This window comes from Alexandromys fortis, unplaced genomic scaffold (genome assembly GCF_014885135.2).
Source record: "Alexandromys fortis isolate MF-2015 unplaced genomic scaffold, M_Fortis_MF-2015_v1.1 scaffold_37, whole genome shotgun sequence".
Taxonomy (NCBI): domain Eukaryota; kingdom Metazoa; phylum Chordata; class Mammalia; order Rodentia; family Cricetidae; genus Alexandromys; species Alexandromys fortis.
The window spans coordinates 1,199,887-1,216,443 of NW_026067914.1; the positions used below are offsets into that span (position 1 = coordinate 1,199,887).

Sequence of the window (16,557 nt, forward strand, 5' to 3'; positions counted from 1 at the left end):
AGTGTGAGTGAGTAAATTCCAAGAGTATAAAATGGGCAGAATCCAGGAAGGCCCTACGATAGTCAGAGATGGACACCTGATCGCATTCCTAATTTCTGCTTTCTGTTTTAAATCTAGAATGAAAAGAAGCTGTACTCCGTTGGGGAGGAGGTTGAAATTTCATGTCTTACTGGCTTCAATGCTGTCGGATACCAGTACTTCAGATGCTTGCCAGACAGAACCTGGAGGCAAGGAGATGTCGAATGCCAACGTGAGAGAGGGGCACGCATTTGCGCGACTCCCCTGCAGAGTGAAAGGGTCTTTTACAAATAGAGCAAAATCAGTTCATTTTACTGTTCTTCAGCTACTGTGGTGAAAAGACTTAGTGAAGCAGTAAATGGAGCTCTGTTGCTAAAGTGCTATTTCAAAACACCAGACTTCAGCTCTCCTGCCCTTGCATATTAGCCTCACACACATAGTGCTGTGAAGTACACCTCTACAGACAAAATGCATGGAACCAGAAAACTTATCTAAGCACAGGAATCTGCCTTGTAAAACTGAAACAAATGTGTAAATCCCAACGAGATAATACTCAGATCTGGGATCTTGTATGGGTTGCCATTATCTCCAAATCACTATTCTTAGGGGAGGGGTACAATCACATCCTTTACTGGAAAAGACTAAATAACGTGTTTCCTGTGGCCACCCATGCTGTAGGTAGAGACTGAGATTCAAATAAGACTCAAGAAGGGACCTCAAACACCTCATGGGACCACTTAGCTAGAGTTGAGATCAGTTTCAATTAGAATGTCCTGCTCCTGCCACTCAACAGTGTTGTAATTCACCTTAAAAAAATACAAAAAGAAAATGTAGGAGTGGTCGGGAAGGTAAGAGAACTTGCTACCCATGCAGAGGATTCCCATTGCATTCCAAGAACCCCATGGCAGCTCACAACCATCTGTCTGTACATACAGGATATCTGGTGCCCTCTTCTCACTTCTTAGTCATGGCATCAAGCATACATGTGGTGCACACACACACACACACACACACAAACACTCACACATGCAAACACACATCTACATAAAGTAAAAAGAAACAAATCTTTAGAGAGAAAGAAAAACTCAAGAGCTATAAGAGCAAATTAAAAATTTCTTGAAAAAATTTTTCAAAAACTGTAACAGAAGTCGGATGTGTCTGGGGCTAATTACTCGGCAAATAGAGCTCAGCTGTAGAACAAAGGGGTTTTTAGTGGTGTTTCTGAGAGTTTGGGGGTCCAACTTTCACTGATTAAGAGGAGGTTCCACAGCTGAACAGAGTTAAGCTCGCTAGTATTACCTCTTTGGTCACCTATCATCTGCCTACACTTGGTGATTCTTCTACTCCGCTGAGCACATCTGAGATATTACTCTTCTTGCAGGGATCGAGTGCCTGAAGCCAATGGTTCAGGATGTCCTGACAATCTCCCCACTTCAAAGAGTGTATCAGATTGGTGAATCCATTGAGCTGGCATGTCCCAAAGGCTTTGTTGTTGTTGGGCCATCAAGATACAGATGCGAGGGAGACTCCTGGACACCTCCCATTTCAGAGTCATTGACCTGTGAAAAAGGTGAGCAGAGACTCTGGATATGGGCTTCTCAGAAGGTTTGGCTGCACAGGATGGGTAATTCATCATCTGCAACACTGTTGCTTCTGAAGTGGATTGTAGATTGAAAGGGAATGTGTAGTTTACCCTATGTCAATGACAAGGTAACTTGTTACTACCTGAGTGAATGTCTTTTTTAAAATTTTTTTTTTGAAAAACAGAAAACAAACCTATCTTTTTTTCATTTTACATACCAATCCCAGTTCCCAATCCCCCCTCCTCCCATTTCCTCCACCTTTCCCTACACTACCCCCCATCCACTTCTCAGAAAGGGTAAGGCACATCGTATGAGGGAGGACCAAAGCCCTCCCTACTATATCTTGGCTGAGCAAGGTATCCCTCCAAAGAGAATGGGTTCCAGGAAGCCAGTACAAGCAGTAGGGATAAATCCTGGTGCCACTAACAGTGGCCCTGCCGTCTTCCCTAGCCATACAGCTGTCACCCACCAAAAAACAAAAAACAGAAGAACCCAACAGTTCCCTTGCCATATAATAGCCAAAATGCAAACCATACAGAATAAAGAAAGAATATTAAGAGCTGCAGAGGGAAATGGCCAAGTAACATATAAAGGCAGATCTATGAGAATTATACCCAACTCCTCAATGGAAACCATGAAAGCCAGAAGGTCCTGGGAAGATGTGCTGTAGACACTAAGAGACTACCATAGAGGAAACTTTCTCAACCTAAAGAAGGATATCCCTGTGAAGGTACAAGAAGCTTACAGAACAGCAAATAGACTGAAAAAAAAAAACACCAAAAACCAAAAAAACAGTGGGTGCTGGGGATCCAAACATCAGGTCCTCGTGCTTGTGTGGCAGGCGCTCTACCAACTGAGCATGTCCTCACATGTCCTCAGCCTTAAGTTTTTAAGCTCTCCTTAAATTGACATTTTCAGTTTATAGCCAAAAAAATGACTTTCATTATGATCTTATCATTTATGTACACCGTTGTTTCTGGCTCATATGTGTCCCCACTTCCCTACTGCACCCCCGAGCTTGCTCTCCTCTCTGCCTCTTGTTGGTCACCTTCCTTTTCCTGTGTATTCTTCATTCTACTTCCAAGTCATGTATGTAATATATATATATATATATACATATATATATATCCATAGATGTGGATAAAGCAAAACACGAGAGAACATATATTATTATTTGCTTTTCATCTGGTCACTACCCTCTTTTGTACCCTTCCTCTTAGAGCTCCTCCTACGATAGAAAGCATGTGATATTTATACTTTTGAGTAATGTCTCACTTTGAATCAGAATTCTTGAGGATGCATCTGAGATTAGATATTACGCTAATTTCGCTGTTGGAAAGAGCAGAAACACACAGAGGGGAAATTAGACCAAGCTTCTGCATCAGCTCTCCTAACTCCCTGTGCTCCTTGCTGTCCTGCCTCTTCGTTCTCTTCTGAGCTTTCACAGTGGTTGAGGGAAGGGGAGAGAGTTAACCTTTCCACTAACCTTAAGTAGATAGACCCTATGGGAGCTGGGGAGAAGAGCAGGTGGATGCTGTATCTTGCATCACAGACTCCTGAGCATAATAATGATAAGTAATATGACTATCAGAGGAAGAGATATGCTTGGACATTTCAGGTTTCCAAAGTTAAAATGCTCTGAGTAGTATTTTATTCATAAGAGCAGGTATGTATACACACACATACACACATACATACATACATATATACATATATGCACACCCAACTCTGTCTTTGTAAATTTAAATTATAAGCAAGCAAAGAGACATGAGATTTCTTACATCTAGATAGAGGAAATAAAATATCCTATATACTTTGTCTTCCATGACAATAATACAAAGACCATAGTCAAAAAAAGAAAAAAATTTAAATATATTAAAGTGAGGTGAAGACACTTCGGGCTGTCATTTGGCCAAAAACAGACTCCTGGCTCTTTCCGTGTAAAAGGGTGCTCTCACCATGAAGAAACGAGATGATTGCCACTACTTTCCTCCAGAGTTGCTGTCTTCCTTCCTTTGAGGAGCAACTCTTTTTTTTTTTTTTTTTTTTTTGGTTTTTCGAGACAGGGTTTCTCTGTGGTTTTGGAGCCTGTCCTGGAACTAGCTCTTGTAGACCAGGCTGGTCTCGAACTCACAGAGATCCGCCTGCCTCTGCCTCCCGAGTGCTGAGATTAAAGGCGTGCGCCACCACCGCCCGGCTTGAGGAGCAACTCACTTCAACTGACAGTGACAAGGTGGTGCTCCATCCACACCACTTGAAAGTGGCTGCCTGACTACAAACAGTGGAGGCTCTGGGCCTCGCTATAGCCTGTGTGAGAAGGGCATAGAAGAACAATTGTATAAGAAATAATGGCAACCTCTTCGTGTCTACAGAAGTCTGCCCAGCTGCAGCCCACCTTACTCCTCTCTTCTGGCACCAGTGCTATGTATTACTCTAGAGCTACAATCCTCCAAGTTTGTCTAGGTTCTTGGCCATATTTCACCACATGGAATGAAGGCTCCAAAAGGAGATAATGGTAGAAAACGGAAATAGCAGCAAAAAAGGAACCCCAACGGTTGTTTTCAGTATCCAGTTGGGTCTCTAAGAAAAACCCGATGTTGTCAAAGCTTGTGCACAACAGGCTAAGTGAGAATCTGAGAGCCAGATCCCCTGTTCTGCTGTAATTTAATCAATATCAGCTTGCGGCTGTTAGCTCACATCATAACAGTTAACTCGTTCATAAAGGCGTTCTAGTCCTGCAGTGCTGATGACTCAGATCTAGCTCAGAGAAGTCTGGCTCATCCAACATGGTTGGGATGTCAGCTTTGTGTCTAATGCAGCTATTCTAAACATCCCTCTGGGATGTTTCCAGACTTCTCAGGAAACAAAGATAAAGGTTGTTCCTTACAGAGAATATACCCCGAGTATCAACTGCCCACACTAGTCCCCTTCCTTCATGTAGACAATATTCAATTCTTCATTTTAATTCAAGCATATTTATTTTTGGAATCTTTCCTTACTTTTCCCAGTTGAGGTCAGTATGGTATACAGTCTCCTGAATCCATGGTGCCTGTTTAAAAAGTTTCCCCTACTTTCATCTACAAACCTATTGATATACTATTTCATACACCTGAGGCAAAGGTCTTGCATGTATATTCATCTCTCCGGTACTATGTCTGGTACCTTGGTCCAAATCACTGCCCCCTTTCTCCTGAGTTACTAACATCATCAAAGAACCACCGTTGTTTCCTTCCTCCATCTTCACCGAAATCTCTCCTCACCCACCACCCACCTCCGGTCACTCTTTTCCTCCTTCCCTTCCTTCTTTCATTTTTAGTTAATCATAGAAGCCTGGTACATAGAATAGATAAAAGGATTAACCGCTATATTCATCTTGTATAAAAAATTGGACTTTTAAGCCATTAAACTCACACACACATACCAAATTGCAAGATTCTCATAATTAACACTCATAATGCTTGATCTCATGGATGTTATGTTTGCTCTTGTCTTCTTTGACCTCCCAGCAGGTTTCAACTGTGTTGCCTTTCTCCCCATTAGCTCCTTCCTCTCTAGCTGTTGTTGCCTTGTCTTTCACAGGTTCCTGCCTATGTGAGAACATTAAACATAAATCTCTTTAGACTAAGGTGCACCCTTGTGCTGGGGAATCCTACTCGTATCTGCAGACTTAATGATTCCTTCATGGACTTAATGAATTGAATCTGTACCACAGCTTTCTCTCCTGAGTTCTAAGCAGAAATATCCAAATTCCTCCAAGTCTCCTTTGTCTATGCATGCTAAGGAACCACAACCTCAACACGGGCAGAAAGAGGACCAGTTCAGCATCCTTCCCTGACTGAAATGATCCATCCTCTAATGCTTCCCCTTTCAGAAAAGACCCAGTGCCTCTTCTCTTATGTACACACGAAGAATTAAGGTTGCCTGCCATCATAGCTTAGCACAAGATTGGAAGAATGTATTTTAACACACACACATGGTTTATCTGCTTCAATCTAGTTTGCCACATGCACACATATAATTTATCTACTCCTCTCTTCTTTCACATCCGAACCCTTGTTCTAAATTACAATCCTTTTGGTGCCTGAATCTTTATAACAACACCATGGATTATGTACCACATCCCTCTTCTCTATACCTAGACCTCTCCAAAACTATTTTTCCACTAAAGTCAGAACCTATCTCTTTTTCAAAATCCAAACCTGTTATTGTCACATGCTTCCTTGCTTAAAAACCATCAAAATTGTACTGCTAAGGAAATAAAGGGAGATTAACCATTTATAGACGCCTAATTCCCATCATATACCAATTCTGGGGCTACATCTTGTTGCATGCTTTTGTATTTCTGCACTCAGCCACACTGGCTTTCTCTCACTTCCAGGAAAGTCACATGCCGTCTCGTTTTGAAATTTTTCACATGCACACTCTCTGCTTCTGACACTCTCCACATCCTCTCCCTGACACACACTCTTCACTGTTCCTAACCTTCCAAGTAACATCAATTTTTCTGATTGCATGCTCTCTCTTTAATATCGCGGATATTGTTAGCAATTCTCTACGTATTATTGTGCTGGTTTGATCAGCATCTCTCCACCCCCACAAGGTACAGAAAGTGAGACATAATTTGCCCAGTCCAGTCTCAGAACCTAAGAGAGTGCTCAGGACATCATAAATGATCCATGAATATCTGAAAGACAAATGAACAAAATCCTCACCACTTCCTCTTTTTGTTCATTTTGTTTTAGTTTTCTGAGCTCAACAACAATTTTAGGTTGAAAAATAGCAAAGGAAGTGAGCTGGAAAGGACATTTCCGATGGAATATTTCATGACAGCTTACTTAGGGAGGCCACAGTGTATGGTTTAATTCGAGAGCTAAATAAAAATCCTTCACCACAGCCTGCTCTCCTGAATCCAAGCTTATCACTTGAAACCCTCGAGGACACAGTTCTCTCTTCTCTCTCTTTTCTTTTGTTTCAGATATGCTGACAAAGTCAAGGGGCCTTTGTCAACTAGGACAGAAACAATCAGGACCCGAGTGTGTTTGTTTGTCTCCAGAAGAAGACTGCAGGTAGGAAGCACTCTGAATTGTGCTTGCAAATTGAAGAAACCAACCTAGGGTAGTCAGGTTGATGGAGAAGCTGACCTTGATACACAAAAGCAAAACATTAATATTCACATAACGTTCAGATGGGTTCATCTTTTCCTACTGGGGAGCAAGCTCTTTTAAATTATTTCTTTTATTTTTGATATTAAAATACAATTATGTCATTTCCCTCTTCACTTTCCTACCTCCAATAACCCTCCCGGAAGCAAGTTTTTTTTTTAAGTTATGTCCTAGTCTGACTCCTGACGTTTGTGTTACTTTTGTATATTTAAGCAGTCTAATTTTTGTGTTAAAAATTACTCTTGTCCATTTAAAAGTTTCAAACTCATTCTGGAGCACCTGCCTACGTGTCGCCATGCTCCCCCTCCATGATGATAATGGACTAAACCTCAGAAACTGTAAGCAAGGCCCCAATTAAATGCTTTCATTATGGTCATGGAGTATCTTCACAGCAATAGAGCAGTGATTAAGACTGTAAGTTCTTTAATTTTGTACAAAAGACACATGCTTTTCTCAACTAATATTAAAGAAAAATATTGAAAAAATTCAGAAGATAAAATCTGGACAAACATTTGTAAGTACCCAGTCCCCATTATCTGGGAGAACAGAGTAGGTCTTTTTCTCTGGTAATCCCACCAGTTTACATGAGCCCAAAGGTGGCCCAGTTTGTGCTCCTCAGCTTTTTCCACAAATGACTTCTTCCTTTTGGAGTCCTGTCACCAGAAGATACTTTCTGGAAACTACTCGAAATATTCATATTGTCCTTTTAACAAAGGAAGTTTCCTTCTGTGTCTGTGTACACCAAATCATAAGCATATGTTCTACCCCTGAGCTACACCTTCCAGTCCTTCCTATACCCATCATTTCTCCTCCTTTCGAGTGAAGACAGTGAAAGCAGCTAGTCCATGTCTTATTTCTTCTGAACAGAGAAAGTAGCCTTTTGTTCTAGGGCATAAACTCTACTTTCTGGAAATAACTTTACATATGGGGGCACTGACTGTTCACTCTGAAGCAGACACCACAGAAAGAACTCAGATTTGGAGTAATCCGAGAGGTCTGTGCTCTCAGCCACGAGAAGAACTGATCACGTATTATACATTTACATTAACGGTGCACCCGCTTCTCTGGAGTTGCAGAGAGTCAGTTAAGGAATGGCTTAAAGCCTCCTGCTCTAAAGCTGAGCCCAAACACATTTACAACGTGAGATAGTGATCTAGATACTGTAGGGCAGCAACTGAGTAGATATTTAGAGTTCCAAGGAGATACAGAAGACCCTGCGCTACACTGATCAGGGTAAGCCAAGACTGCGTTTGATGTCAGCAAAGAGAAAGAATGCGATGCTGGAGGGTGCTAGCAAGGACACAATCTCAAGAGTTTGCATATTTGATTGATGTAATTGCCAGGCATTAGAGGGACTTGGGAGATGGGGAAATAAAACAGGACAATTGGCTGGAGTCAAATCATAGAAAATTTTGGCTACTCAATTGTTCAGATTAAACATGAATTCACTTGCAAGCAATGCCAAGATTAGGACTGGAAATCAAAAATGTAAGTCTCAGAAACAATACAAGATGGAATGGGGTAGGGGGTGGAAGGAGAGAAAGTGACTGTGAAAAAACCTAGTGAGGAAACTTGAGTGGCTAGTTATGAAATTGGCTCTATGCCGTGTGTGTGTGTGTGTGTGTGTGTGTGTGTGTGTGTGTGCATTCCTGCCCTCCCATGTAACACTTGCTTTCCTTCCATGCACAGTAATTATTCAGAAGACCTTTGTGTATTTGATGTGGAATCCAGTCGATACTTCACTTCATCTGCTTGCAAATTTTTGGCTGAAAATTGTTTAAACAACAACCGGTTCCGTTTTGTACACTTTGGTTCTTGCCAAGAAGGCCCCCAGCTGGAATGGGGTCTTGAGAGGCTAAGACTCGCAGTGAATAGCACAAAGAGAGTTTCCTGTGGCTATGACACCTGCTATGACTGGGAACAATGCTCAGGTGAGCTACGGGGGCACATACATGCTGGAAACATGCTTAGTTGAGTTCTACTCGGGTGGCATGGTATATTCCCTCCCTGTTTATACATCATATTTCTAGAATAACCCGACTTTAATCAAAAAATTGTTTTTTAATAAAGTTTTAGTGATCTAAACAGAAAAGGCCAAAGATAACCAACCGCAAATTAATTCAGGCAAGCATCTTGCCAGCCTGTTCCTGTGCTCACGTAGCCAGTGCCCTCCTTGGATTCGAATAAGGGGAACGGTTTCCTGCTCTCCAGGTTCGGGCAGCTCCTGCCGGACTCCAGTGGAAGAGTCGTCCTGAGAATTACCTAATTTCCCCCATTGGTTCGGACTCAGTTGAGCCAACGTTCCTGTCTAGATGAGACTGGGCTTAAATGTGGGTACGGGTTGCTGAAACCTTTTCCTTAAATTTCTTTAATCCTTCTACTAGTGACCAGGGCTGTGCACGGCTGGCGGTTTTATCTAATCAGACAACCTGAGCCCAAGCTGATGTTTGCACTGGGCTCGAGCACGCTTTTTCCCTATGGAACAATCTTTGATTTTCTACTGCTTTTCTTTGTCGCCTGACCTATAAGGCCAACCAGATCTCCACAAAAAGTGCCATGACACACGTGTACAGGATCGCTTCTGTTCCAGAGGTAGATTCTAATTCTCAGAGCACAGCCTAGCAAGTAAAGAATTCTGAAAGGACTATTTGCTCAAAAATTGCTTGAAATTGGACTACCAATACTGTACTGACATTCTCATTTGGATCACTAGCTATAAAGATAGACAAATCCATTAAAAAATTTGTCCCTGGTGCCTGCCTCACACATCTCAGGGCTTGCCCTGCATACAATACACATACATAAAAGATAAAATGAGAGTATATTATATAGGATATTTTATAAATTTATAGATTCATTTAATATAACATGATATAAATATAACTTTATCCCATGCCCTGATATTATTGTCACATAATTTTTAATATCTACAAAAGTCTGCAAATACTAACTATGGTTAATATAATATTAACTATCTAATGTTTGTTTTGTTGGGTTGTTTTTTTTTTTGTTTTTTTTTTTTGGTTTTTTTTTTTTTTGGTTTTTCAGGCAGGGTTTTTCTGTAGCTTTGGAACCTGTTCTGGAACTAGCTCTTGTAGACCAGGTTGACCTTGAACTCACAGAGATCCACCTGTATCTGCCTCCCGAGTGCTGGGATTAAAGGCATGTGCCACCACTGTCTGGCTCAGTGTTTAATTAGTTTAACTTTCCCCTGATATGTTGGTATTATAAACAATGCTAAAACTGAAAATTTGTCACAAATGACCCTCAAATTATTTCTTTAACATATGCCTTAGAAAGTGAAACTTATGAGTAAATAATATTTAATGATGTTTTTATTCATACATTGACAATTCCCTACAATGTACTTTTATCATACTCTTCCTCTTCCCCCAAATTCCTCCCAGATTCTGTCCCTAAATATTATTTTTAAAGTACAAAATGTTCATTGATACAACGCATTAACCTACTTTCTAGAAATATTCTTATGAGAATATCTTGCTCTATATCACATACGCTACTCACCTGCTGACACCCTCACCAAGCCTTGAGGTTGTTACTCCATTAGAAGCTGCCAGTTTTCATGACGGTGAGGCACTGTGCTCCCATTCCGCTTAAGTGGATCACAGCTGCCATCACTTGTGTGAACCAAAAGGAAGCGGAGACTTCATGGCAGAGCATCTGCTCCAAGATAACACCTGCCCCTGGAATGGGAAGTTTCATATCATTTACAAAATATGGCTAGAGATTAGGATTTAACGTAACTCACATGAGCATCTAGATGCCCCTTATGACGCATTTTCAAGAGTTGTCTCTGAAATCTGGAAAGGAAGCACACAGTAGAAACCTGTGGAGTTGTTCCGTGTAAATCACCTGATGTTCGCAAGCATCCCCTTTCATTCGTCTGAGAGAAGAAGAAAATGCCTGACTCAAGTCCACACTACTTCTGATCAGTTTAAAACTGATAGCCAAAGTCATCTTCGGGCCACAAGGTGTGACTGTAACAGAGGGAAGATGTGACCTCACCTAGCACAGAGCAGCTGATTTAGCCCTCACTCGGGAGAGTAAAACACCCAAGTCTTCAAGTCAGCGTCACATCTGAACAGGGCAATTCCACGTAAGAGAGGGCCTGATTCAGACACCACCCAATGCTAGATACTATAAAATCTCTTGTAGATAAAACTTCTGGTATGCATATTTTAGTTGTTTGGCCAACAGCGTTATCATCTGACATCTCTCTCCGAAACAGGATTTTGTAGTAGAAAGGAGCTGCAAGTATTAGGCAGAATGCTTTTTATACACAACCATTTTCACAGAGAATTGTAATACATGGATATTATTGTCAGAAGTAAAGAAAGAGCCAGGCAGGGCAGTTCCGACCTGCAATCCTAGGACATGAATGGCTGATGCAGGAGAATTGATGAGTTCAAAGCCGGGCAGGACTACATGGTGTTTTCCAGGCCAGGCTGGGTTACAGCATGAGATACTGTCTCACTAGCCCTTCTACAAAAAAATAAAAGGGATTTGGACAGCTGGATGATTTAAAAAAAAATGGCCTCTGACTTTACTGTCCAGTTTGGAATTTAGGAAGATGTTTAATATTATCTCACTTTCTTCCTTGCAGTCACTAGCAAGGCATTTATGGAACTCTTCCTTTAGAGAGATTTTCACTATTTTATTAGAAATTCCTTTCAAACCTGTGTGACGTGAAAATAATTGCTGCAATATGACTTCACTGAAATATTTGCTTTACTAAATGTCCCTTCACAAAATAATCTGCCTTATTAAGTGTCCACAGATTCTACTAACACAAGTTCATTTTTAAAAGAAGTACTAAAAAGTTTGAACATTTAATTAGTATATCTCAAATTAGTAGAATGTTTAGTAGTAATAAAGCTAATGTATAAGCATTTCTTAATAAAAAGATTTGCTTATTTAATTAAAAGAATAATTTTGGTTCTGTACATAGTTAAGCAACAGAAAGAATCTTTTTCTAAGGTAATAATCAGGCTCAGACAGAATTATTTTTTTAAACAGCTGCTTTTTGTTTTATCCAATGACTTTTTTTAAGAAAAGATTCATTTATTAATTATGTATACAGCGTTTTCCCTACATATATGCTGCAGACCAGAAGAGGGCACCAGATCTCATTACAGATGGTTGTGAGCCACCATGTGGTTGCTGGGAATTGAACTCAGGACCTCTGGAAGAGCAGTCAGTGCTCTTAACCTCTGAGCCATCTCTCCAGCCCATAGAATTATTTTCTATTTTTATTTATTCTTTGATAATTTTGTACAGGTTATACAGTGTCTCTACATCATATCCAAATCAAACTTCCCTCTCCACTTCCCTTGGCCATACTTCAGGTATTTCTGTCTTCTGCCTCCATGTCCCCTTCTCCTCCTCATCACCCTCCATAACCCACTGAGTACAGTACTGCATGGTTGTGGGGCCATCCTCCTGAGCATGGACAGTCTACCAACAGCCACACCCAAGAAGAAAAGTGATTCCCTTTCTCCCAGCAAGCATCAATTACCAATAGCTCTTTATCTCATGAACCTCCCTTCCTTTTAACTGGCTTGTTTTGGCTCCAATTACCAATAGCTCCTTATCTCATGAGGCCCTCTCCCTTTTGTATGCCTTGTTTCATGCAGTTCTTATGCAGTTACCTGCCCTGGATTCATGAATGCAAAGGGCACATTGTTTTCTGAAGGCAGCATTTCACAGCATCCTCCCCATCCTCTAGCTCGTACATCCTTCCCACCCTCTCATCTTCGATGTTCCTTGAGCCTTCTGGGTGGAGTTAGAGTAATATAAATGTCCTATTTAGAGTTGAGAATGCAACAATTTCTTATGCTCTGCCCTTAATCAGCTATTAGTCTTTAAGTTGGCTGACTGCCCATGGCATAAGAGGCTTCTCAGATCAACAATGAGAACAGCTTGACAATATGTCCACTTAACCAAACAGCAGGGGCATCACACACACACACACACACACACACACACACTGTTCCTAAAGCCTCTGACCTTTCCAGCTAAGGGAGTGAATAACATTGGGAATAGCACCATATAATAATACAAACTAATCTATTTACAAAGAAAGAATTTAGAAATGTATTTTATAGCAAACCCACAAATTGCGGTCCTAGTAATGTTAAGTTGAATTGAATTCCATCTTTCTTAAACTATGTTCGAGATTACAGTGAACTCTTCACAACTCCTTTCCTTCCCTATTTAAAATGGAAATATTAAAAAAAAATTAAAGAGTCAAAAGTGGAATATCAAAGTAGCAAGATGTTCTCTTTTCAACTTAGAAAAGAAACGGCTCCCCTAGGGGAACTATTTTTATGGATATTAAATGTTCTTTTTGAATTACAAGAATATTCACTACCAACAAACCAGCCAACAGGAAGAGGAAATTCATTCAGCAAAAGCCCATTTAGCATCCCACCTATGGAAGTTCCTGTGCAGTCTGGTGAGGGGGCTGAACATAAAGGATGCTTTGTTCCCCTCAGACTGTTCACAGTACTCAGGGAACCAATATTAAACCACTCTTGCATGACTCACTTTAATGCAAGGGGGTGTGATAAGAACTGTAAGAGAGAGATGAGTCTTCCAACCTGGATTTGATAAGCATGGAAGTGAGAGGACTGAGTGCTGAAGGATTCCTTGCTAGACATGGTGGGAATGGCCCTTAGGTGCTGAAAATAAACAGGCTTGGCGCATGGAAGTCACAGTGAAACACACACACACACACAAAGAATGATGGCAGCATCTTCCCAAGACCTGAGAGGACTGGTTTTCTTAAGCAAGGTGGAACAATCCCTTGGCCTTCTCCAGTTCCATCTCTCTGACAATAAATGAGATTTTCCCACTACCTTTACCTTCTTCAGTTGGCTATGTACTGGCTAAAATGGGCAAGGTCCAAGTTCAACAAGACACTCTGCCTCTGCATGATAAGGTAGAGAGCAATCCAGGAAGATAGCTGATGGCAACCTGTGTCCTACATACACACATATAAACACACACACACACACACACACACACTAAAAAGTAAAATGATTGAGTAAACACAATATTTACATGAATTATGCAGTGATTAGGTGCCCCCAAAACTGGCTCTCATAAAGCAATCATCCAAATTAACTACTTATTAAATATACAGACCACAGGTGCAACCAAATAATATCCTAGTATGGAATGAGCAACTATGACACAGTTATATAAACATGTTGAAGCTTGTGGGTCATTTATTAAAATATCTGCCCCTACCATTTACTAACTGCTTGATCACAGGCAAACTTTTGAGATCAGTTTGTTCATCTGTAGAACTGGCATAAAATAGGTGTGTCATAACAGACTTATGGTCATAACAGACTTATGGTCATAACAGACTTGCAAGGGTTCAGCAAAGCGCGTAATGTGCTCAGCACAATGTATTGGTTCAGAGTTCATATCCAATAAATAATGACTATAATGTTAATAAGAAGTATCCAGAGTAAATGACAGGACACATCACAGATCTTGTCTTCATGGTTTAATAGAGTGAATGAGAGAAATAGCTCAACTCCTGATTGGATGTCGGCCATGAGGCATGGAAGGGATCAGCAATGGCCCTTTTCTAGAACCTTACTAGCTTAAGAAAGTATTCTCCTGTCTCAGATTCTCATCTCACCATCCAACAACTGTTGGGTCCTTTAGAATGTCATCGTAATTCAATTTTCACTTCCTTGCCACCAAGGATCTCGGTAATAGGGCTGGAGAGATGGCTCAGAGGTTAAGAGCACTGGCTGCTCTTCCAAAGGTCCTGAGTTCGATTCCCAGCAACCACATGGTGGCTCACAACCATCTGTAATGAGGTCTGGTGCCCTCTGCTGGCCTGCAGGCATACACACAGACAGAATATTGTATACATAATAAATAAATATTTAAAAAAAAAAAAAAAAAAAAAAAAAAAAAAAAAAAAAAAAAAAAAAAAAAAAAAAAAAAAAAAAAAAAAAAAAAAAAAGGATCTCGGTAATAGGATTAAGTAAAACCAAGCCACAAAGGACTATCTGAGATGACTCACGCTGTCTCTTCCATTGCAGCCCACACTTCCAAATGTGTCTGCCTGTTGCCCCCACAGTGCCCCAAGGATGGGAACCAACCCTACTGTATCAAACTGGGATCGTCCACACGCGGAAGAACAGTAGACATCTGTACAGTGGGAGCTGTAAGGTGTGCAAACAGAAAGATGGAGATACTGAACCCTGGGAGGTGTCCAGATTAGCACAGTCACTGAGACATGAATTTACTCATCCAAAAGCAGGGATGGGCACAAGGACAGGAAGCGGGGAAAGCCAATGGATGGGAACAAAGTGTAATGACATGTTTGTGATAAAATCCATTACTTTGTATGATAGCCTTAAAAAACAATTGTCAAAAGCATTATATGAAAACTGCCATGGTCATAAGTTACTGGAAAAAAAATTTTGTGTGGTCTTTAGATCATTACCTTCCCATCAACTCACCATTCGATCACCTCCGATCTAATGTTGTCCCTGTGTCATATTTCTGAGATGAAACGCCCGTATCGATCGGGTAAATTACCTTACACTGCACAAAATACACTGGGGCTTCTGAGGACCTTGGACGCCTGTGGTAAACATTATCCTCGCAATTAGAAACAATAAAACCGGTAACATTTTTCAATAGATCAATAAATGGAAAGCTTCAGAGTCCATAATACACATTACAAACACCCAATCTTTATGTTTTCATTTCACCAATAATTTCTCAGTTTCCATAATGTAGAAAGTACCGTCCTGTGTCCTTGGTGGTACTGTGGCAATCATTGGGGATAGTGTTTTTAAAACACCTAGTTTTGAGATGAATCATAACAGAGCTGGCCCTGATTTCATTTTTTTTTTTAATTTCATTATTTTCTTTCTAAATAGAGTTTTTCTGCAAAACAGTCCTGGCTGCCCTGCAACTCACTCTGTAGACCAGGCTGGCCTCAAACCCACAGAGATTCTCATGCCTCTGCCTCCCAAGTTCTAGGATTAAAGACATGGGTCACCACCACCCAGCTGACCCTGATTTCATAGTTGGTCAAAGGCACAGTCTCTCGCTTCTTACTCACCCTACAAGTGGATGTGCAGCCCTGTTTTCCTGTAGCTCTTACTCAGTGGGGCTCTGCTTCAGGGAAGGAGGCAATGAGCTCGAGGACCTGATAGAAGTCTTCCTATGCTTTGCATGTTAAATGCAGACCTTCCTCTTCTCATTAATCATAAAATGTTGACAACATCTAAAGACCTTGTAACATAAAATGAGAAGAATGAGGAAGGAAATACCCAGAGAAGACGTATTTCCAGGCGTTATTAGAGTTGAGTGGGCCCTCTCCCTAGGACTCGCCAGCCCATCATCCTCCCACTCAGTTGTGGAGGCTATGTGCTGCTCCTGCCTTCAGCATTCCTGAGACAACGGAAGAGGAAGATGCACTCGCTAGGACCGCATGCCGTAGAGAGCCAGCCAAGTGGCAAGAAACTTTCTTCAAAGCTGACTTGGCTCTGTTCCACCCAATTCCCCTGAGAGTTCTGTAATTCTTCCCTATGAAACAGAACTCAGGAAGGAAAGGATCCCTGGAGGGGAGGGGGATCATCCTGCAGGCATATACATTCTGTGTTTATAGGGCAAGTTCTAGTTCCCTCCTGTCTCCTGGGTAAAAAAAAAGATGCTATTTAAAAAAAATACTCCCGCAGCCACACCACCAAAGCCACCATGGAGTTATTTGTGGGGCAGAGGCCATCTCCATC

General features: G+C 41.1%; 1 protein-coding gene across 1 annotated transcript in view; it reads left to right on the forward strand.

Moving 5' to 3' along the window:
• C6 (complement C6) overlaps positions 1–15,290 on the forward strand; it is a 61,383-nt gene extending 46,093 nt beyond the window's left edge. The window contains exons 14-18 of the mRNA XM_050138941.1: positions 118–250; positions 1,400–1,588; positions 6,577–6,667; positions 8,453–8,694; positions 14,851–15,290. Of these exons, the coding sequence (XP_049994898.1) occupies positions 118–250; positions 1,400–1,588; positions 6,577–6,667; positions 8,453–8,694; positions 14,851–15,032 (837 nt within the window). The 3' untranslated portion in view covers positions 15,033–15,290. The remainder of the gene's footprint in view (positions 1–117; positions 251–1,399; positions 1,589–6,576; positions 6,668–8,452; positions 8,695–14,850) is intronic.
• Positions 15,291–16,557: the final 1,267 nt, after the last annotated feature.